Below are 24,024 nucleotides of genomic sequence, written 5' to 3'. Positions count from 1 at the left end.
AGCAGAGCTGAACGGTATAAGTTTGGCTTAAATTACGTTCAATTTTGGTTACAATTTCTTTCGATTTGCAACCTATTCTTCTTTAGGGGCATCGTCACATCACATACACGCTGTTCCTCTTGCTACCATCAGTGCTGACACACATGCACAGTGCAAACAGAAATAATAACTGGAGCTTCTAACACGAGTGTCAGTGACAGTGAGTTAAGAGTTTCTGCTTTGGCACTGACTGGACCGGGAAAGTCGGGACATGTGTCACTAGAGGTGTTCTTTGATTTGAGATTTACCGTAGAAATTCAGATCTTCACTATTACAACTAACCTGGATGTTTGATTGATTCGAACCATCAAGTTTTGGAAGATGCTTACCGAGGAAAAAGAGCAACAAGCAGGTTCCAGCTCTGCGACAGCCGAGCCTGAGGAGAATGGGTAAGATTTCCAAGAAGTCCGCATTTCATTTCACCACACCACCACATCTCATGACATGTTTTGTAACCTGCACGGAGAATCGGGATGGCTTGTGAAGATGTACATGTAGGTTACAGATACCAGAGAAAGTTATATGTTGCTATTTGTCATTGTCAGATTTGTTGATTGTTCTCGAGTTCTATGCTTCTAACGTTACACTTTCCTACTAACACTGTGTAAGTAACCGTTAAAATTTATTTTTATCTAAGTTATAATAAATATGATAAATTTTGTGAGCTGCTACATTATATACGTACTCTATCTGCTGAGCCTGAGGAGGATATTTTTTTTTTTTTCAGAGTGTTTCTTTAACGTTTAACGTTAAGTTTTGGGGCCTCGCTTTTTTGTTTTCTTGTAGAAATTGTAGACTCCTGTCTAGACTCCATAAAGAATATTAATTTCTACTTCAAGTCTTTTTTAATCCTTTATGTCATGTTGGTCTAGAGTCTGGACACAACTTTTTTTAATTTGAGAGGATAGACTGAATTGTGACTGAATTTCCTTTCGATAAAAGGCGGCTTCAATAAATTCAATGGGGGTTCTGACATTTTTATACCGGTACATGTAAAATAGCTCGAGGCTTCATAATATGCCAATACAATTCAATAGACAAACACAAATTTTCACATTGAAAATTTGTGTTTGGCATAAATTTTGTTTGAAAAAATATGAAGAATTAATAAAATTTTCAAATTTTACTTGATCCATGGTTTGGATTCTGTAAATTTTCTATGTAAATTTAAAACTAATTTAACACTATAACCAACACTGTACATTGTAGTTAGTACCAGTGACCCCAACATGTATCACAGCGCGCAGCGCCCCGCGCCAGGGTTAGTAATAGTGCTGATACTTAATTTTGTAGATTAGTATCTTTGGACACCAATAAAGAATTTGTATAGTATTTATATATTTTCACTGCTGAGATATTTGCATATGCCATAGACTAGACTAGTTAGGAATCATGTCTACATTGTCTGTAGTCCCGTATGTTGATTTTTCTTTGATACCTGTACTTGTGCAAAAGTTCATATTTTGACATCATTTGATTTGTACTAAGTGCTAAAGTAGCTGTAAAATTTTAGTTTTATGATGAAACATATTTTTCTGCATTCCTTTGATAAAGTTAAATGTGTTTGAGTGAAATAACATGGGTTTTCACTTCAAAACATTAACAAAAAGACACAAAGTGTCGTTAAGAGGGCCAGAAAACTGAAAAGCAGTTCAGGGGTCAAAGTGCAATTTTCCACTACAGTGTACATTAGAGTTGACTCACAATGAAAAAGTCCTGTAAAATCAGACCTACGTGTAGTTTGTTGCATAATTACAGAATAGCAAAGTTTCATATCATGTAACACTTACTGCATGAAAATAAAAGACAGGAGAATGATGGAATCTGACAGTTTCTCAATCCATGAATCTCATATGCCTCCTCCGAATAAGAGTGCATTCACTACAATTTAGTACAACATAATTTCTAGACCTTGACTCTAATACTAGTGCTGCCACATGGAAATGAGCTGAGTGATGTCATAAACTCCGAAGTTTTCTCATTGATTTGGTTAAAAAAAAAAAATAGACTTATTTTAATGGGGAGGGGGGTATCTTTGCTAGGCTATTGCAACACAACGAATATATATTCATTACAGCCAAATTAAAATTGGTGTAGACTTGCAGTTCTTAAAGAGATGGTATACACTTGTAGTATCAATTGACTGAGATAAGGATTAAGCTTTTAACTTTTTGTGAGATACTCCGACACCACTTATGAAATGTTGCCGAGCATACAATTCCAAGAGGAATTCAAAGTTTATTTGAGATATCCAAAAACAATTTAAATTAAGAGACAAGGCGATACTGATGAAAGGTTGGTCCCACATTTATGAGGATCCCTTTGCTTATTGGATATCTCCACCATTTCAAAACCAAATTACATCAAATAAACTTTGAATCTCTCAGAATTACATTGCTCTTTCATATTTCATAAGAGGTTTCTCATTATCTCACAAAACAAAGTTGGAAACCTAAAGCCCCTTCACAACAACTATAACATCCCTTTAAGTGAGGTGTCCAATATCAATTTTCAAATTGCATATCATTTGTAGAGCATTGTTTGTTTTTGTTTTGGTTGTTTGTTTGTTTTCTAGATTTCATGTCACTCACACATCAAACATAGTTTTGTATTTATGCATCAATTTGAATTAGTGTCATTTCAATTTTATGCACAGTAACCCTGTCCCTATTATTATTAGAATTAACATTACTATCTCTTTCATAAATCATTCTCTGAGATGTTCAGAAATGTTTTTCTGTCAGCATTTAAACTCATTAATCATAATCATACAATGTATCTTCCTTTTTTCTTTTTCTTTTTGCAGAGCCCAAGACATTGATGCTGAGGCCCTGGATCTTTTAGGCCAAGGAAAAAGGAATCTTGTTGTTGGGGATCCACCAGCTGCCGTCCAGTGCTTGCAGGAAGCTTGCGAGTTGTTGTGAGTTTGAAGCCAATGCAAGAATTTAAAGGGAAGTTTCTTGCATAGGCATGTGTGGATTTTGGCAAACGGCAAAACATTTTAGTAAAAGTTTGATGAAAATCTGACTGCCAACTCTCAAGTTACATGTAGGAGTTTTTGAAATATCAGTAAAAAACCTGCACCAAGGTTCAACCTTCTGTGCCAAAATTTGACCCCGCGCTAAACCATACATTTCTTCATGTAGCAGGAGGTCGAATGTTGGACAGCATCATGGTCATGTTGTGGGTGGCTTGATCTGTGTTGAACTTGCACTTTCCAACCTTTGTAGGTCGAAACTCTATCGTCATGTAATGTCACTGTGGCAGAGCTACACCAAGAAAATGTGAAAGGAACTTCAGTAATATGATACTAGCTCCTCCAGATGGCTTGAATTATATTATTTACCTTCACATATATGGCAATTATATGTCAAGCGAATGTATACTCTTCCTTCAAAAAAATACACCTGAATATGAAAAAGTTTGATAGAACTTCCCCTGCTGTCGCACAGATGAAGGTTTAATTTCAATAATGTTATCATTCACTGAAATTGTATCATTGGCTTTCCAGGGCATTGTGTAAAAGAAGAAAAGAATAAATGATGCACTTGTTTAGAAGATATTTACTTGATATTACATAGTTTGATTTGATATGATCTGATGTTATTTCTGTACAGTAAAATATGATATTTAGATACAGAAGTCAGAGCAGTTGCATATTACCTGGGATTTCACAATGACATTGCAATATCTGCTAAACTTTGATGTATATAGTGTATGACCTACTCGGGGAAGGGGACTTATCATTCTGCCAGAAGTAAACAACATGTCCCTTGTTCTTTCTGCCCACATGACACAGGGCTGCCAAGTATGGCGAAATGGCGGATGAGTGTGGGGAGGCGTACTTCCGGTATGGCTGTGCCCTCTTGGAGCTGGCCAGCATGGAGAATGGCGTCCTTGGTAATGCTCTGCAGGGGGTCCCGAACGAATCTGCAGACTCTGACTCCGATGACGATGATAACACTGGGAAGGAGAAACCCAGCACAAGCAACATAGAGAGTGCAGACGGTCTAGAAGGTAAAGTATTGTGTACTTAGAATTAAATAGGGCAACTAAACGAAGTGTCCATTATGGGATAAAGCATTCATCCTTTGTTAAACGATGAACATTTCAAGGGGATCAATCCACAACCCTCAAAAATAGCAACTCTTACATTACTTATTCTGGAATCTGTTCAACCAAAACTAACCACTTGGGAAGTGAGCCATAAAGGTCACCTACCAATTAATGTAGATATATTGGACAGTTTTCTACTGCTACAGGGGCAAGTGGTGGTGATGATTGTGCTGGGGGTGGGGGAAGGGTCATCTTTATATTGCCATGGTAGAAAAATTTAGGCAACCCTTTTCATGTCTTGTAAAAATGCAACCTCTACAAAAGTTTGTTTCAGGGCCAGTGACCGTCAGCCATCAAAACAAACACAAAATTTATCTATATGTATTATAGAAACATTTATATGCGCATTTCTTTCCATTCATTGTCACCCTTTTTGTCTTAGCCAAAGAAAGAGAAGAAGTAATCCAACAGGTGCAAGAAGCACTTGAGGCAACCTGCGAAAAGGAAGAATCCGGGAAAGAGAAGGGAGGGGAGGAGGAGGAGGAAAAGGAAAAGGAAAAGGGGGAGGGGGATGGGGAGAACGAAGAGAAGATGGAGACAGATGAAGGTGGGGATGATAAGGATGAATCGGAAAAGGAAGATTTGAAAAAGGAAGATACAAAACAGGGGACTGAAAATAAGGAGAAGACTGGAGAAGAAACAGAAAATGGAGAAAAGACTGAAGAGAAACAAGATGAAGCAAAAGGAAAAGAGGAGAAAGATGCAGCAAAAATTGATGAAGAGAAGAAGAAAAAAGATATTCCAAATGACGGTGAGAAAGCACCTGCTGTAGAGGGTGATGTGAAAAAGGAAGTTGATGGTAAAGATAAGGAGGAGGAAGAGAAAGGGGAGGCAAAGGCTGAAGAGGGGGAGGCAAAGGGTAAAAAGGGTGATGCTGAAACCAGTGCAGCAAAGACTGATGAGAAAGCGGATGATGCCAAAAAAGAAAAGAAAGGTATACACTCTTCAATCCCCTTATCGATGTTAATGGAGCACTCAAGGTGTATTTTTGTCTTGCATTTCATCAGCTGTTTTGTGAAAATGTCAGTAACATCCAAGCAATTCAAGTCTTAATTTCCTGTTTGAGCAATGTTTTGATTTTTTTTTTCCTGTGGCTGTGGATGTGTTCGTGTTTACAATAATTGATTATGCCATCATCCGATCATTAATTTGATATTAAATGTACACTAACCCTTTTAAAGCTTCACGCAGATGCATGCCATTTTTGATATTGTGAAATTGTGAATCCATCTAACCTATATTTTGTGCTCATTCAAATGCTGATTTCTTTTCACATGAATTTTCTCAAAGGAAACAACAGCTAGTTGTTTTCCACGTTTTTTTTTTTTTTTTTTTCATGAACACTCTTGTGATAGATCGATTAATTAAAGTATGAGAAAATGAGAGGTGCTTATTTATGATCTCACTATTTTGCAATGCAAAAACTATTTCCTTTACTGTTCCACCAAATGACTGCAGATTGACTGCCATTTAGCCAGGGGAACCCTAAACAGCCTTTCTTTTTCATTGACCTCCAGATCAATACATAGCTGGCAATATGCAGATAAGGAGGGTGCAACTCAAACATGCAATTTATATGTCTTCAAGTTGTTATTATATTCACTAATCTCTCATGAGAAGAAAGCAAAGTCTTGACATGATGGATTTTTGCTTTCAGTTTGAGTTGTTTACTAATCACTTGTCTCTGTATGGAAAATGCTGCTTTCTGTTGCATGTGTCGGTGTCGATTTTATTTTAAATGCAAATGCATAGATGTTACATAACTTAGCTACATGCAACTCCCAGTAATTTTGCTCTCTAATTCAGAGTACCAGCTGGAAGAGAATGTTGCAACTCTTGCAACTACTGTGGTAATAACAATATATCCTGAAAAGTAATTGCAATATCCTGGGGGGGGAGGGGGGGAATGGTGTGTTTGTATAGATTTGTTCCAAAGCAATATAAACTGCAAAGATGAAGTTCAATCTTCATGCATTGGACTTTGATGATGAAGAAATGTTAAACCATGACTAATTACTGCAAGATTTTTGAGAAAGCTCACCTTTGTACAGTACTTTTGATACAAAACATTTAGTGTTAACACGAGGTGTATATCGGGAGGGGGATACTTGGATCTTCGGCTGTAAAGACTTCATGTGCATACTCTGTTTTAGAGACTGATTATGCTATGATCCCCATGGCTTCAGCAATAGATTGCATGAGAATATTCCCCTTCTTGCCAGGCAAGGAATTAAACCTAAGATTCTAGTCCTCCATGGGCCACCTGTGTAAAATAATCGGACCTGATCTTTCATTTCAGATGATGATGAGGATGCTGAGCCTGATACAACAGAAGGAGGAGAAAAGTCTGATCAGGTGAGATGCTGGTGTGGAATCCAAAACTCCCAGAATTTCAGTTGGTTTCACACTCGAGATTTATTGCTTTTAACGAAGGGATGTATCATGCACTAAACTGTATGAGACATTGATGAATGAAAAGACTGGGTTAGCTGTATGCCTATTAACCTCAAATGAGGAAGTTACAGTTGTACACAAAATGTATCTTGCTATTAGAAACTTAAATGTAGGCAACTGGTAACTGTATGCCAAGCAAAGTACAAATGTATCTTTATTGTAGTTCACGTGTTTGCCGATGACTTGTTTTTCCTTCTTTTTTCATCAGCTTCCAACTTCTGGTTATAATACTAGTACTATGATGTATGCTTTGTCAATTTTTCATTCAATTTTCACAGAAATGTTGAACTTTGATGGTCTTGGTTTAAAATGTTTTGAGGCTGTAATTTGTATATTATGAAATGATCTAAATTTTCATAATACATTATGCTGTTGTTACACATTGGTGATTTTTGTTTTCAGTTTTTACTTTCTGTGACGTGATTGTCGATGCATCATTGATGGTCTTCTTTGTAATTTTATTTATCAGAAAGAAGATGCTGACGACATTCCAAACTTTCAGCTGGCTTGGGAGATGTTGGAACTAGCCAGAGTAATCTTGAGCAGGTAGGTTGTCCTGATCAGCTGTTGCTACACATGGCCAGAGCAGACATACTCTGACAGGAAGCCAGTTCAGACTTAGTTCATGTGCATGGCCTTGCTTTTTCCTCAAAGCAGCAAAATGCATAAGCTTGCCTAACATACATACTGTAACAATTTATAGAATTCATCAGTCATGTTCAAATGAAGGATGAACTTGCATAGTCCAAGTGACCAGAATGGTCAAATTATTAGCACTTGCGAAAGCATCCATTTCATAATTTTGCAGTGAATGCATAAATCTTTTCTAATTGATATCGCCAAATACGCATGTATCACTTTTTCTGTCGGGTGGATATGCTGGCAAGCACCATTTAGAAGGATTACTTGAATAATCATTACATCACAGATACTGATCTCAGTGAATTAAAAAAACCAACATGCCCTGTTGGTACAAAATAGGAATAATGACCTTTTTCTGCTCATGCCCAAAGTGGAACCCCAAACTGGCTTATTTGGAAGTTGTCTTCTGAAAGTGACTGTGATCATCATCATCATTACTGCAGTGCACTCCCGTTATGATGAACACGGTTATAACGAAATTCCAGTTACAACAAAGTAAAAATTCAGGCCACAACATTATCCACTTTATGTATTTTTATTGTTTATTTGTTCGGCTACAATGAAATTTCGATATAACGAAAAAGAACAGCCGGTCCCGAGGACTTCGTTATAATGGGAGTCCACTGTATTTTCTTATTCATTTTCCCGCTGCACCAACAAGGAACGAGTCAGAGGAGTTTCAACTCAAGGTTTCTCAGATCCACCTTAAGCTGGGCGAGCTGGGCCTGGAGACGGAGCAGTACGTCCAGAGCATCGTTGACTTCACCAGCTGCCTGGAGATCCAGAAGAAGTACCTGGATCCGGAGAGTAGGCTGCTGGCTGGAACGTATCCTTTATAACCATCAAGTCTTTAACGCAACCACATCTCAGTGGTTTGGTCCTGTGCCTCTATATTATAATTTTTATGTATGTGTTTGTTGGAGTGCCTTTTTCATTATAATTTCCCCCGCCAAGGAGGTTATGTTTTTGCCAGCGTTGGTTTGTTTGTCTGTCTGTATCATAGCAAAATAACTCAAAAAATTGTGAATGAATTTGATGAAACTTGCAGGAAAAGTTGATAAAGGCACAAAGAACAGATGATTAAATTTTGGTAGTGATTTGGAAATTTTGTACATGGATTTTGGAAGGATTAGTGAGAGAAAATAGTTTAATAGAGCGGTGAAAATTTGATATAAAGTTATGCTTCCACAACACATTCATATCGCTTTTATTGAATAGAATGTAAACAGACAAAGGGAAGAGTTTGGATTCCCATTTTTAGTATAAGAGAGGTATAGAATTTGAAGTTGCACTTGTTCAAATTCATTTCAAATTATGTTCACTGCATCTCTTTTTCAAAACTTTATACAGACTTATAACAAGTGTAAACCTGTATCTCTTTCCCTCCTTATGTTGAATTCACAATGAAGTATAGATTATCCTTAATTATATGATGCAGACATTATAATCTTGGCCTGGCATACACATTTGCTCAGAAGTATGACAGGTCCATTGAGGTAAGATCATAGTCTTGACCTTTCAAATCATTTTTTTTTTTTCTGTTACCCTGTAGATTCCAATATCTAAACCATTGGCTAAAATGCTTACTTCCCAAATTTTCATCAGCCTGAAAAAAAAAGAAAAAATAGTTATTTTTCAATGAAAAATTTGTCATTTTATGCTATTCTTTAATCTATCACATTTGATCTTCCCATTACTTTGCTGTTTGTGTTTATAACTGTATTTGTTGTCAACATAAAAAATAGAGTGTGTCATCATACAGCATTTCCCCCCTCACCTGAAAGTGACCAGTTACTGATTGGAAGGCAGTGGATTGAAATCGAGTTGAGTTGTTCAATGCTGCCCCTGGCAAATGAGACTGAAACTGTTACATAAATGTTAAAAAACCACATGCTTGTGTGTTTGAGTACCCAAGATTTTGCCTGTCTTTCTTCTTTTCTTTTTGTGTAGATGTTTGTTTTGTTTTGATGATTTTTTATTTTTTTTTTTTGGGGGGGGGGGGGTGGGATGGGTTAAGTCTTCCACCCTCGTGTTCTAGAGTGGGAGTTTGGACATGATAAGAAAAAGCCAGTACTGGATTGACCTGTGTATCTTTAACAAAGAAACAAAAACAAAACAAAACAAAATACAGTTTAACTCGCATAAGTCGATCTTCTCGGGACTGAGCAAAACACATCGACTTAAGCGAGTTTCGACTTGTGCGTTAGTCGAAAAAAAATCAACTTACAGTTACACCACGCGTACACATGTTTAATGTACATGCATGTTGTCTACTCTGGAGCCGAGAGCTGGAGAGGTGTGCCCGATATTTGCCCTTCAGCAAGACACTTTATCCACATTGAATATTACCGTTATTCATTTCCAAAATTAAGAGCAAACATCTGACATTTATTCTAGCATCTTATGGAGCCGATTGTTACCGCTGTTCATTTCCAAAACTGAAGGCAAACATCCGGCTTTTTTTTTTTTTTTTTTTTTTTTGGTGGCCCGGCGTGCGTTCTTGGTGACCCCGGTCGCATAATGTTATTAACCATTCACGAAATCGTGATTCGATTCGCGAAAAGACTCCGCTAAGTACATAAGGCATAGATCGCTACACTCGGCAGGGGCGATACGTCGTCCTTTCACCAGGTCTGGGTAACGAAAACCAAAATCTCGCGTGAGTTCTTGCGTTACCTATCGTTAATGTCAACGAAACATCGTTAATTTGCGCTTGGGATCGTTACTCATCGTTACTACAAAGGTTAATTTTCCCGATCGTTAGTTTGCGTTATAATAACGATTCAGGTGAAACCGCTTGCGTTAATGAAACGTTAATGTTTATTAACGCAAAGTTTCTGTTGGTATATATACTGTATGTAAACAAAAACTGGCGTCTCATGATTTTGACAGTGATTTATTACACAATAAAATCTTATTCGACTTAGGCACGGTGATTTCAATGGTTTTTCCGTGAAATTGTTCTTGGATTTTCATCGACTTAGGCGAGTATTCGACTTTAAAAATTCGACTTGTGAGTGAATTAATACACGTATAAGTCAATGGGGAAAATCGGGACTTTTTAAAATCTTTGACTTGCGTGATTATTCGACATATGCGACATCGACTTAGGCGAGTTTAACTGTATGTCTCCTTCCCAACTCCCATCCTTCTGGGACTTGTTTCACTTTTTCATCATATTTTGTCATTTCAATCTGCAGCACTACAATCTCTCCAAGCAACTGATTGAGGCTCGACTGGCCACCCTGGAGAAGAGAGTGTCAGAGGCTGAGGGAAAGGGAAAAGGTAATAGTCCAGAAGCTTTGTGATATATATGTCATGTTCTGCACTCAGATGTAGATACTTCTGATTACTCTTTTTACGCCATATTGTGAGTCTTTTTGCCAATCGGGACTTATGAATAATTTCATAAGTGATTAATTTCGCGATCATGTAATATTAATGGAGAAATACATGCATGCACATCACATTCATGTCAGGAGATTAGAGTATTTTCTTGTGTTTTTGAATTTGTGAATAGCACCTGACTCATAAATTGTTTGAAATATTTGGCGTATACAGTATTGTTTTAACTATTTTCTTTACAATGGAATACTTTTTATAAGAGCTATAAATCTTGACAGCAAAGAAGTTTTTATTCTCTAGCTTGTAGTTTGTCAAATTTCTTAAGGATTGAATTATGCAAAGATATCATGGCAAGTGATATAATTAGCGATTGTATGTACAGGAGGATCTCATACAGCAGTGATAAAAATGTAACAATCAGTTGAAACTGAGCAAAAATCTTCAGTAGTGCCAATTTACTGTACACTAGTATTGTTATGTTGATGCTGATGATTATTGATACCTTACTCACAAGCAAAGTAGTTTGCGTCAAAGTGCAGTGTATATGTTTGGAAGCAATAATGTCCCCCCAAAAAAAACAAAACAAAAAAACACAACAACAACAACAACAACAACAACAACACAAAAAACAAAAACAAAAACAAAACAAAAACAAAACAAACCACAGTATAAATTAACATATTCCATTGCTGTGCATACTTTAAAGCCAAGGATTGTCACATGGGGCTTGCCCTGGATTTGCCCAAAATAGTACCAGTGAATATGTGCACACTAGATTCCAGGTCCTCAAGCATATCCAACAAGCATTTTGTTAATTGTATAGCTTGTAATTAAGTCTTCAAAGGGGTAAATTTGTAAAGTTGAATACATTGGTAAAGTGGCCTGTTGATCATGCTTATCCACCACAGAAAAGGCCAATGAAGATGACCCCCTCTTCAAAGACCAGAAGGAGGTTGATGAACTCAAGGAGCTTCTTCCAGACATCGTGAGCAAGGTGAGAGGAAAATGAGACCTCGGTGACAGAGACCACATGGGCTTGGTTTACAGACTTGGCTAAAAAAAAAAGGAGCAATTGCACAAGTGGCACAAAAACAAAGAGAAAATTCTCTCAGCAGATGTACTGTGTCTGTTTTCTGACTTATAAAGAGAGTTTGTTGTCTTTTCCAGGTGCCTTTATCCAATTCTTTCTTTTGAAATATGTCAGCACATATTTTGAAACCAGGGATAGCGGATGTCCAATTGTAGCTTCATCTATGCATATGTTTATCTAGGAGAAAGAAGGGTATATTTAGTGTTTCTGCAAGAGCATGAGTCATTACTTTAATAACTGGAGAAGCACTCTGAGAGCACAGACCTCCGCCAAGCAGTTCATCTCCTCCACTGATCGTGTTCTCCACATGAGATCAGTGATTTCCGCTCGTACGAATGCATGCTGATAATCACCAGATTTCCCAATATAGCAGTCTTTTGTTACGTCATCAGCTTCTAGCTGCGTGGCACCTCGCCGGAGCGAAGCACGCACTTCAGTGCGTGTATGCAAACCTTGAAATGTGCAGCTTGAACTCCCGAGTTCATTGACCCTACCTGCCAAAATATAAACAATCCTTCATGATATCCATAAAAATTTGTGAATCACTACCAAAACTTAATCATCTGTTCCTCGTGTCATTCTCAACCTTTCCTGTAAGTTTCATCCAAATCTTTACGACTTTTTGAGTTATTTTGCACGCAGATAAACAAATGCTGATGAAAACATAACATCCTTCCTTGGCGGAGGTAATTATGTATAGATTGAAGTGTCTGTCACTCATGAAATATGTTATATGATGACAAAGGAGATCAAGGTATGACATGTAATGCACATTAAATTACTGTGAAAGTTTCACTGCTTATATATGTTTGACGATCTGTACATTTGAGAAAAGCAGAAATATGTTTTGTTTTTAAGTATATCATTCACCCAAAGCTACATTCATTGACCTGAAAACTGTGTTTGTCTGTATTGTACAATGTTTTGCTTTTTAACAGGGTTGCTCCGATGTACCCATAAACTATGTTTGTTTGTTTTTCTTGATAATTCTTCATCCACAGTTGGAGGATGCCAAAGAGATGAAGCTTCAAGGACCAGTGGGAGGAGAGAGCTCAGATGGAGCTGGCCCCAGCACTTCATCCTCATCGGGTTTTGCTCCATCATCATCATCATCTGCGCCTATTCAACAGGTGCGTAATTACGTGAATACATGGCAGTGCATTCGAGATGAGCAACTGTATTACATTCCAGCCACTAGTTCCCACCACCCACCCCAACGTTATTTGTGATAATCTTTTTAAACTCGACAATTTTTTTCACTGAAATTTAACCTTTTTCTTTTACATCTTGCACACATTTTGAGATTGTATAAAAAAAAATTGGGGGTACACTTGCCGAGGTATAGCAGATTTCTGTGACCAGTGTCACGGCAAATGGCAATTTTAAATGACTTTTCTGTGTACAGTGTGTGGGTTTTGGATGCACGCTGGTCCTGATGTGGCTGGTTAATAGAGGTTAAACTGTACGTAACTTCAGTCAAATGCATGACTCACACACGCAAATTCACACTTCACTTTCGCTAATAGATCTCCGTAATTTTTTTGATTACAAAAACATGACACTTGAGTGACTGATCAATTAAAAAAATGTATTTTTAAATACATGTACATTTAATTTTTAATAAATAGTGTTTTTGTTTTGTTAATTCAACCTCCTTGTCACCTACAGATTGCGGTGAGAAGGGCTGGCGGAGAAAAGGTGCAGGATGCTTCACATCTCGTTAAAAGGAAGGTAGGTAAACTCTTTCATTCCCATTGACAAATTTTCTGTGGACAACATCAGTGGTATGTTGAAATGGTGGTTGTGAAAGGGTCGCTATAAAGTGGAATTTTTCATGGTGTGGAAATTTTTGACATGTAGCAGTAGCAGTAAACTGTAAAAGTGCTCACTGAGTCATCATGATCACCCACAAAATTAGAACATGCGAAATTATTCTTACACAGCGTAGCATACCAACTGCTGATTGGCTCATGAGTACATGAATAATTCATTATCGCTTATGTCGCAAAGTGGCGGAAAACAAAACAAAACTGAGTTATATGAGGCCATGTGGCTGTGCCACTAGAATTTGTGTTCACCCATTACTCGCAAAGCTTGGTATGGCAAGTTAGTCTCATTCCTCAGCCAAGAAGGCCTTGTCAAAAGGCTATGGAAAGTGGTGCCAAAATCTAGATCTTTGTTCTGGCAAGTGTAGAATGCAAGGTTAGAAAAAGTTGTTGTGTTCTACTTTTGATATTATGTGTGGCCCTTTTTTTCTTCTTCCTTTCTTTTTGCTATGGATGAGAAATATCCGACCTGATACAGTTGTATTTCCTTGATAGCACATGACCTGATTGCAGGTAGTTCATTGGTTGTTTGTGCTTGCATGTAATTTTCTTTTGTCTGTGTTTGTTTATGTTTATGCATTTCTTATTTTTTTTTTTTATGCATATTATGACTTCCTCAGCATGTTGATTTGTTGATGTGGTTTTTTTTTTAATTATTTTGCTTCATATGAGTCATTTTTACTTCCCCATCCCCTTCTAACATCTGAATCATTGTATGAAGGATTTTAACATGGTTGCATGCATTCCATTGTTTTTCCATAACCTTTCATATCTGCATAACAGACATGTCATTGCTTTGTTTTTTTTTTTATTTTCTCTTTTTTTTTTTTGCCTTCATCACCATTTATTTTTTATCATTCAGTCTCTTGTCATTTGTCTCCACGCTTATTAAAAACTGCCTGGGTTAAACAAAAAACAAACAACCTATGACAGAATTGTTCCAAACCACCACCACCATCACAGAGAAAGCCGGAGGAGGGTGATGCGGAGCCAGGAACGTCGGCGGAGACGAAGAGAAGCCGTCAGGAGGAGGAGGAGGAAAACGTTACCAAGGATACGAAGGCCGACAGCAGCGGGGAGAAGGAGAAGGCGGCTGTCAATGGCGCAGGAGATGCAGCCATCGCCAACGGCAACGGTCAAACGAACGGCGACACCAACGGCGAAACCCTGACCAATGGCGATGGGAAACTCTCGCCGGAAAAACCATCGGTGAGGGGGCTCATAGCGTCACCCTAGGACTTTTCCTTCGCATTCGCAAATGTCATTGCATAAATCTTTTTAAGATCTATCTCTAGTTATCTGTTACCCTGTGCATTTGAACTTGATTTCTGATTACCCTTGAAGCATTTCTTAGCATAGGATCAGAGCACCAAATGTACAGTTACTTTTGACTCTTCTTGTGTACCGGTACCTTAAAAAAAGGGTTGTTGTAGGATCTGAATCAAGAGATTTCGCATTTATCTGGTCCATTACATGACATGTCAAGTGCATGTTTTTTATGCACAGACATGGTGTGCTTTGAAAATCATATTCATATTCATATATGTGTTATGTCTTATTCCTGAGTTGATTCAGATTGGGGATCTTGCATCTTATGACATGGTGTACCTATCCGCATTTTCCATTCACTTTCATCAGTGTCGGTGCTTTGGTCCAATCATATTCACACCAGTCTGCCAGTGGCTGTGTATAAATGAAATACGTACTTAATCATCTCTGGCTATCCTATGACATATTTTTCTCGCTTTCCCTCTGTAATTTCTAGATTTTGAGCCAACTTCTTGTCATTTCTCTCTGCTGCCATACAAAACTTCAAACTCATATCTTATGCCACTTAGAGATTTTTTCTTTTTCTTTTTGCAGTGTGTTTTGGCAGAGTCCATCAAAACAGAGACTTTACATATCTGCTTTCTCAAGTGCTTGTTGAACATGTGCTGAAATAGGGAAAAAATCTAAAAAATGCCATCAAAAATGAGCGAGGGTATCTTACATTGTTTTTCTCAAGACTGTGGTTTTGAAAGCTGGTCATAGCAATATCTTGTTCACAGCAGACATGTTTGACTGCCCAGCTCAAAACCCACAAAAAGAAGGCCAAACTGAATTTCCACTTTTCTACATAGTTTAAGAGTAAGCTCTAAGCATTAAAATGATGTGCAACTTGTTAAAATTGAACCATCTAACCCCCACCTTCCCCCCCCCCCCCCTTCTCAACTATTGGGCTGCGAAGCTCTCCCTGGTCGATGGTAGGTCATGATTTTCGTCAGATATAAAATTAATAAAGATTCATATTTGATCTAAGTATGGGCTTCAAAAAAAAATTGCAGTATCCAAAGTGGGCCTTGCGTTAAAAAAAAGGTTGAGGAGTGCATCCTACCCAATTCAAACGATGACTGAAATAAGAGAGTTAAGGAAAAGTGTGTCCTATTTTCCAGTGTAAACAGCACCTCTCTGGACCACCCACCCCTCCCCCCACCCAAAGAAAAAAAAAAATGGTCCAGAAAAACTGTTACAATTATATCTCAGCTTGTTTCAAGCCACTAAATTTTGACAGTAGTTGAGGAAAGAATACGCTCCCAGGTATGACAAACTTTTAAAAATGTGAGTCGGTCAGCCCAAATGAGATATTTTGGTCCATTACAGAGAGTCCTAATCAACAAGTTGAGCTAGGCAGTCACATTTTATCACATGGCTGGAAATATTTTCTCAAGTTTGTCATAGTAAAAGTTAACTTGTATAAGATTTGAAAAGATGTTATGTAACTGTTGATGCGCACAGTTATTGTCCACCCATTTCAACATTGGCATGTTATTTGTGTACGATGTTGTAGACTGTAAGTATTCATTAATTTTTGTGTCAATTTTGTCTTTTGTTACATTGTTGCCATACAGGAGATCAAAACAAAAAAGCTTCCTACCGAGGACTCCGCTGCTGCCATGGAAACGGCCTAGGAGAGCCCCATTCTGTCATCTCGGTCTTTTGGAGAGTTCCCAAGATGCATTAACATTCCTAAGTTTTTGTTCTCTGTCTTGAATTTGGAACTCAACAGCGATGGAGTGTGCTGCATGGGCAGTGTGACTCCAGAAAATGGCTGACGCTTTAAGCATTTGCTAGCAACTTTCATTTCACCATCAGTATTTGAACCTTTGGGATAAGATAGAAAAATCATAAACCAGCAAATGATCCGTGTAGGATATATTGCCATCTTTTATCATAGGTGAACTTCCAAATCACGCTGTTGGACCATGAAACTTTGCACTGGAGGAACAGTGTGCAAATGAATGCCGCTTATGCAAATGATGCAACAGTGCTTTATGTACACACACAAAAAGTGTTGATTCGACGAGTTGCCCATAGGGGTTTGTTGGTGTTCCGTAATTCAGAGACAGGTACATGTAGTTGAACACATATTCTGTAGAAGAGAAAACTGACACATTCCCCCAAACTTTATAAGGCTTGAATATGGATATCTTTGTCTTCAGCAGTGCACTTTGGGGTTGAAATAAGTTCACCTTGACATTTTTGTAATGGAAAGAGAGGCCAGAAGTGACCTCAATATGTGATATTCTATAAATTCCTGAGCACTGCAGTCATGAAATAAGATTTTGTGAAGTATCCCAATTCTTGTTCCGTATGTGCTCCCATCAGAGGAATGTCACTCGTGTTTCTTTGATATAAATGAGAATTTCATGCAAATACTGCACAAGCACGCAGAAGGAGGAAAAAAAAAAGAAGATTGCAAGCCATTTCATACTGAGTTTTTTATTTTGTAGAGGCATTGTCCACTTATGGAACAGTGCATTCTCTTTGGGAGAGAGGAATGTATAGTAAGATGTCACTTGTAAATTACTTTGTACATTCTAGTTTAATAGCATCATGTAATTCAACTTTTTGCAAAACTTTTTTCAGTTTGTTTCAAAAGGAATCATTCATACTTTGTCATGAAAAATAGTCAAGGCTACTTGAAAAGCTTCTAGGGGAAAATGTATGTTTGTTTCTGTTTTTGTTTGTTTGTTAGTTGTTGTTTTTTTTTAGGGGAGGGGTCAGTTATAGAACATATGCATAGCTTTCCACTGACTGCACCATAAAGATTTGCAGTAATATTGTGTTTGATAAAGTGATGCTTTACCTTTTCAAGAGATTCTCGTTTTTTCTGTTCTTAACAGAATAGTCCGGATTTTAGAATGTGATTTGTTTTACTTTCCTTGCCATTGCAATGAATAGCTTGGATTCTGCAAAATAAAATGGATATTGTCTTGAAAGTGAAAAAAAAGAGTGTCATTTAGTATGCCCAAGGCAAGATTATGCAAATTTCATTTCCACCGATGAGAGTAATGTATTGCTCATAAATGTATTGTGTTGACTCAAAGTGATATTTGCTTCATACGAATGGGAAAAAAATATCTATTGCCCTTTGTGTACAAATCATATTCTTTGTCACGTTTTTGTCAAGTAGTTTCTTTGTACATTAAATACAAACTGTAAAGATAATGAATGAACAAGTTATCGTTCGGGTCTTCTTGTACAGTGTATAGTCTTAAGAAAATGAGTGTGTGCAAAGTGTAGAACACATCAAAAGAGACAATGAAACAGATCTGACATGAAGGGTGATGGACGCACTATATGTGATGGAGCCTTTATGATTTTTTTTGGTTGTCTTGACGTCTATATAAGGAGGTTTAAGAGAATGGAGTCACTGCTTTCTCTTATTTCCTTTGCTTGGTGTCTGATGCCACCACTCGAAAATACATATAATTGAAGCATGTGCCAAATTGGATCTGCCACTCAGATAGGAAGACAATTGACTGGTGTCTCATTGCGTAATCACCGGCCACTTTCTATGGAAGATACATGTCTTAGTGATGGTACATTACTTTTCGCCATGCCTACTTCTAAAAGATATGTGATATACATGTGTATAACAGTAAAGGCACAGGGATCCTAGAATAGAAATTGAGTAAAAACTGATGAAATAAAATGAAAGGTACTTGACTGGGCATGAATCTAATATACAGTGTACAACATATCTGTATCAAAGAATTATGCTTGAAGATTATTCCATTATCAGTTTCATTTGTGGGAAGTAAGTGAAAATGGACAAAATCAGCTTTGCAGGATGGTACAGTTTTGAACACTTTCACATGATATTGTACGTACTGGTCTGAACAGGACAACTTGTTTTGTATGCTTTAACATTACGTGAGATTTCATTTCATTCAGTGAATAAACAAGCAAAAGAAAGCCAACATTATGTCAACCTTAAAAATGAATCTTGAGATTGCTCCGCAAGATGGCATCATCAAGCAGCGATCATCAAAGGCACAAATGCACCTGTGAAATTCTTTTGTACATCCAAAGAAAACTGACAGCTTATTGAATAATTAACACCAGTTGAATCTCTTAAACCTCCTTGGCAGAGACTCCAACCCCAAGCACCTTCTGATCTGGAGATTCTCCCGCCTGAAACCCCTAGCAAACGGGAGACTCCAAGTTTATGTGTGCAAAGTGCGAAGTTCCTAGGGTATAGATGCTCTCTGGTGCTATCTAAGGCTTATTTTTGCAACATACGATAGCAATAAGTAAGAAATCCTTTACAACGGGAGACATTGAGCCAGGGCGGGAGAAATTAAATCTCAAACGGGAGAACGGGAGATTTTGCAAAAATGGGTTTTCGGCGGGAGATCTCCCGTCGAAAACGGGAGAGTTGGAGTCTCTGCCTTGGTCTAGCCATCCATCCAATGTGTGTGTGTGTGTGTGTGTGTGTGTGTGTGTGTGTGTTTGTGATAGACAAAGCACTACTCAATGGCTTCATTTCTTCTTTTTTTTTTTGGGGGGGGGGGAGTGTCCAGGTATACTACTGTATGGTTTTGTTTTGTTTTGTTTTGTTTTTTATTTTTCAAGAAAAAAAAATACGATCCTCAAGGCCAAAGGTTGAGAGTTAATGAACTTTGGTTTAAAAATACATTTGTTGCTGTAATTTCATCCAGCTACAGTAGAAATAATCAACTGCTATGTATTTCAGTGAAATGATGTCAAAGCTTGATGCCATGCTACAGTGGACTCCCATTAAAACAAAGTCCTCGGGATCAGCAGTTTTCTTTCATTATATCAAAATTTCCTTATATCTGAACAAATAAACAATAAATGACATAGAGCGGATTATGTTGTGGCCTGAATTTTTAATTTGTTTTAACCTGAAGATTGTTACAACTGTGTTCGTTATAATGGGAGTGCACTGTACTTGGGTTCTCGGGAAAATGAATTTTGATATAAAAGGTGAGCAGACTTAAGGGTTTGCCTAGAGTGAGACAAATCTAAAAGGCTCTTATGGGACATTTAGTGACTAGAAATAATCTCACTCATTGCTCTGATTGGTATATACATGAACAAGTACCAATCTGAAGTTTGAAAATATGATAAAAATGCCACAGCCAATAAGGAACTTCGTTTGGCAAACACTGAAAACATACAGTAAGATCAATTTTTATTCCATGGTAAAAAAACAATATGAAACGTGCAAGTAGTTTCAGGACAAAAAAAACAAAAACAATAAACAAAAACAAAAACAAGGGTAAGTGAACCACACAGTGACTCATTTTGACAATGAAATTAAAATGTAAATTTATGCCAGAGGTGGTATATGTGTAAAATGTATAAGCTGTTATTTTTGCAAATCGCTGTTGGACTGCAAATTCAACAACACACGAAAATGTCACTGCGGTATAGTAATGGTGCACTTGTCTTTAGATGGCCTTGGTGTGCATTCACAAAAACAACATCTCGTGAACAAGTCTGCGACCTCACTTGCGAAAATATCTGTATGCAAAAATAACAGCTTGTACAGTGTCACCACAAAGTATCACCACATACAGGAAATAATAACACAGACTGGTCCATAGTGGAACATACACAATAACAAAAACAAGTCCACTCCCACTACATTTATAACAAAGTCCTAGAGGCCTACAGTTCTGTTTTTGTTTTCCGTTACATCGAAATTTTGTTACAGCTGATCAATTAAAGTACATCAAGATACATGGATTTAGATGATTATTCTGGGACCCAAGATATTTGCTTCCTTGAAATGAAATTTTGTTATAACCTTGTTCATTATGATGGGAGTGCTCTGTACATGCACAGAGGTGTTAAGAGAAGAAAGTCTCTCCTTTGTACCTATTGACCGTTTCGGGTTCGTTGAGGGCAGCGGACAATTTGTAGCTCAAATTGCGGTGTCCCAGCTTACCCCCCACCCCCGGGCAACATGTTTATCGCGCACTTGTTGTAACAAAGGTTCGCGCATTAAGCAAGCGTTCCCACACACAGTACGAGATGCCTATTGGCTAAAACAACCATGCATCAGTTTTTCATTCCGTGCGCATGAGAGGGGTGGGGGGGGGGGGGGGGGTCGGCCGGGACCCCACAGTAATGGCGCTGCCCATGCCGACAATACACAAACCGCCTCACAGAATCAGTCAATACTGTGTGCCGCTGAGAAGTTATGCTCTCTATTGCAGGTGTTAATTTGCAATCAAGAGACAGCATTTTTCGTTATAAGTATGCATCACAACAAACCAAGCGAGAAGCATTGTGCTGTCTCAACATTTTTGGCAGCAATTGTTTAGTATGTAGAGAACAGGACACGGGAACAAAAATCATTTCAAATATTGTAATTCTTTAGCTATTAAATTCTATAAAATATGCATTAACACGCATTAGCTAATCACATAATCAGAAAGATTTTACAATCATCAGGTGCTAACAAAATAATGCACAAATGTGGGCAAGATGGTTAAATGATGATTTTTTCTATAACATACTAATTCAAGTGTATTCTTCTTCTTTTTTTCAGTCCTGGGGTATAGATAATAGGATTTGAAGACAAACTGAAAGGATTTATTCCATAACATAACCTGTATTACCAGAAGGCTGTGTATATTTCAACAATTCCTCTGAAATACAGTACAGCTTAAAATTGTTAAAATCAAGAACCTATTCTTTGGCCTCCATGTCAAAAATCGATGGAAGAGCAGCTTGAGCATGGAACAGCAAAGCCTTCTCTATCACCTCCCTGATACATGTAATAATATCTCTGTTCTTCGTGGCATAATATGCTATCAAGAGAGTTTAGTTCACAATTTCAATCATAGTTGGGTAGTTCATACAGTCAAGAACTTGCACTTCCTCAAATTTTAGCTACATATGTGCTTGAAATTAATTTCTGCTTGTTAATTGTGCTTGTTTGGCACTTCTAGATTAGATTAAACTGATGGGCAATTCCACGGTAACTAGGACACAGGTGCCAAAAATTCAAAATGATATTTGTTTCAAACACCATACATTTTCAGACAGTACTTGAGTTGAAGTTTTAAGAATCATTATGTTTTTCAATAAAAGCGGCCATTTTGATTTTCAAAATGGCTGCCAAAATATGCCTATAACTCAATGGTGAAAAGAGTGTATTGTCGCATAACTTACTCTCTGTATATCCACTTTATTAGTACTCTAAACAACAATCTTTCATATGTATGCAGTTACCAGAGAAGTCTTTTACCACACGATAGAAAAAAAAGCTGGTAGCTTTAAAGAATTTGATAAAAACTGTTAATTACTTTGATAATGATGGATGTAACGTCAGTTACCAAAAACAAGGAATTTTTAAGTTTATTCATCAAAGGAAGTGAGCTGTATGATGTAACTTGGGATTTCTAATGTATGCCCATATGCCTTTATTTTAATACCAGAAATAAGGATACTTGGCATACTGGAGAGTCAAAATGAACACTACAAAATGTGTAACGTCAGTTACCGAAACGTCATACACGAGTATGTAACGTCAGTTACCATGACAGTAATTATAACCGAGGCAAATTTTTTGACTTTTGGCCATTTCAATGCATCTGGGAAGTCAACTTACAACAAAGAGCAGCAATCCCTTTCATAGGAAATGATGTCATTACCATGGTATGTCCATGGAAATTTTTTTTATTTTATTTTATTTCTAAATTCATTTATTCATTCATTTACAATGTTTTTTTTTTTTTTTGGGGGGGGGGGGGGGGAGCTTGAGCTTTCGATTTTTGATTCAGCACAAGTTTAAGGTTAAATCATCTGGAAGTTTAGTTTGCCACATGCAGCATATATGCACTCAAATTAGTACATTCCCAGTCCTACAGGATGATAAAGCTACCAAAGTTTGTAGGCCTAATCAGTGACATGATTGCATGTTAACCACATTTTCTACAAAAAAAAAACAAACAAACTTCTGCACAGCTGTATACCAACAGTTTAACAATCTTCACCAATGTTTGCTTTTGCTGGCATTTTTTTTTTCAGGAAGCTTAGTCAAGTTTCTACCTCAAGGCAAATGCACAAACAGATATTTCTTCTCTTGCACTTACATGTGTGGTGTAGTTAACATGGCTCATCTTGTATTATGGTACGTAAGGCATGTACTCATTATTGTTTGAAACTTAACACTGATGTTGCTCAAAGTGAGAGAGGATTCTATAGGGTTTTAAAAAAAAATGTTCATACAGTGTGTATTCGTTGATTACTTTATTCTATTCATGCAGGGACATTTTGTAATACAACACATAATAATTACATTGTATGAACAGGAAGAGTTTTTTATATTGATTTCACATGTAGTATTCTTTCGTTGCAAAGTCCGATTTTTTGGTATCTCGAATGGATTTGCAAGCCGTGATATATCAGTGAAAAGGAAAAGAAAAACAGTTAAATTACTTCAAGCTAGGAATAAAACAATAATGCTCTTTTGACCAAAAAAGCATTTATTTTTCTTCTTCACAGAGAAATATTAAAAGTGCGACACTTTTCATTTAAATCAATTGATGATGGAGATCATCAGGAGTAAAATAAAGAAAAGAAGGAGAAATATATCACAATAGATTTCATACATATTTATGCATATTTATGAGTTGATACATGTTTTTTTCTACATGACCTGGAAGATATTTTGATATTTTTTTCAAGCACAAAAATATCCATGTTTTGTGTAGTACTACAAGGTATTATGGGTGGAGCACTCTATGTAGATAAAAACTTTCCTGTTCATTAAAAAACAAACAAACAAACAAACAAAAAAGCCCTTAGCCATGTCAATATATTCATACTTGGAACTGCTTAATCTATTAATGGCTCTGTGTAATCACAAAAGTTGAATAAAAATTAAATCTTCAGACAAATGTCAAGAAATATCCTCTTGTGCATTTACATTGTTTTTGCCCAACTGTGCTATGGCATGGGGGGGGGGGGGGGGGGGGGGTGCCCCCTGAGGGCCCACCCAATATTATTTGTGTCTTTAGATTTTGTTTTAATTTGTTGCTGTAGTTGCCTGGGATTGTCACTGGTACATTGCAGCAGTATAATAACCTGTTAAATAAATTAGTTCTCTGTAAACCCCACGGCAAAGTATGTGTAACGTCAGTTACTGACATGTTTACCTTTAAGTTTTCATAGAACACAAAGAAAATGGACTACTCTTTCATTTCATTG

At 37.3% G+C, this 24,024-nt stretch overlaps 1 protein-coding gene across 1 annotated transcript; it reads left to right on the top strand.

The window, feature by feature from the left end:
• The first annotated feature begins 25 nt into the window (after positions 1-25).
• Positions 26-16,460, top strand: LOC139715464 (protein HGV2-like). Its single transcript, XM_071627036.1, has 14 exons — positions 26-428; positions 2,846-2,959; positions 3,839-4,056; positions 4,538-5,089; positions 6,455-6,510; positions 7,079-7,155; positions 7,913-8,077; positions 8,690-8,747; positions 10,452-10,536; positions 11,505-11,590; positions 12,688-12,816; positions 13,355-13,417; positions 14,476-14,721; positions 16,401-16,460. Exons 1-14 carry the CDS (start codon positions 361-363, stop codon positions 16,458-16,460), a joined length of 1,977 nt encoding a protein of 658 aa, XP_071483137.1. The 5' UTR covers positions 26-360.
• The last annotated feature ends 7,564 nt before the right edge of the window (positions 16,461-24,024 follow it).

Source organism: Diadema antillarum, unplaced genomic scaffold (assembly GCF_040938485.1).
Source record: "Diadema antillarum isolate AM-2024a unplaced genomic scaffold, OU_Dant_1.0 scf00000049, whole genome shotgun sequence".
In the NCBI taxonomy this organism is placed as follows: domain Eukaryota; kingdom Metazoa; phylum Echinodermata; class Echinoidea; order Diadematoida; family Diadematidae; genus Diadema; species Diadema antillarum.
The sequence above is the reverse complement of the archived record's forward strand: the minus strand, read 5'-3'. Positions and strand labels throughout refer to the sequence as shown.

Excerpts from the sequence above, each read along its gene's own strand:
- LOC139715464 (XM_071627036.1), top strand. The coding sequence starts at position 361 with ATGCTTACCGAGGAAAAAGAGCAACAAGCAGGTTCCAGCTCTGCGACA. Across the intron at positions 8,078-8,689 it reads AGTAGGCTGCTGGCTGGAAC|ACATTATAATCTTGGCCTGG; the intron begins GTATCCTTTATA and ends TATATGATGCAG. Across the intron at positions 14,722-16,400 it reads TCTCGCCGGAAAAACCATCG|GAGATCAAAACAAAAAAGCT; the intron begins GTGAGGGGGCTC and ends GTTGCCATACAG.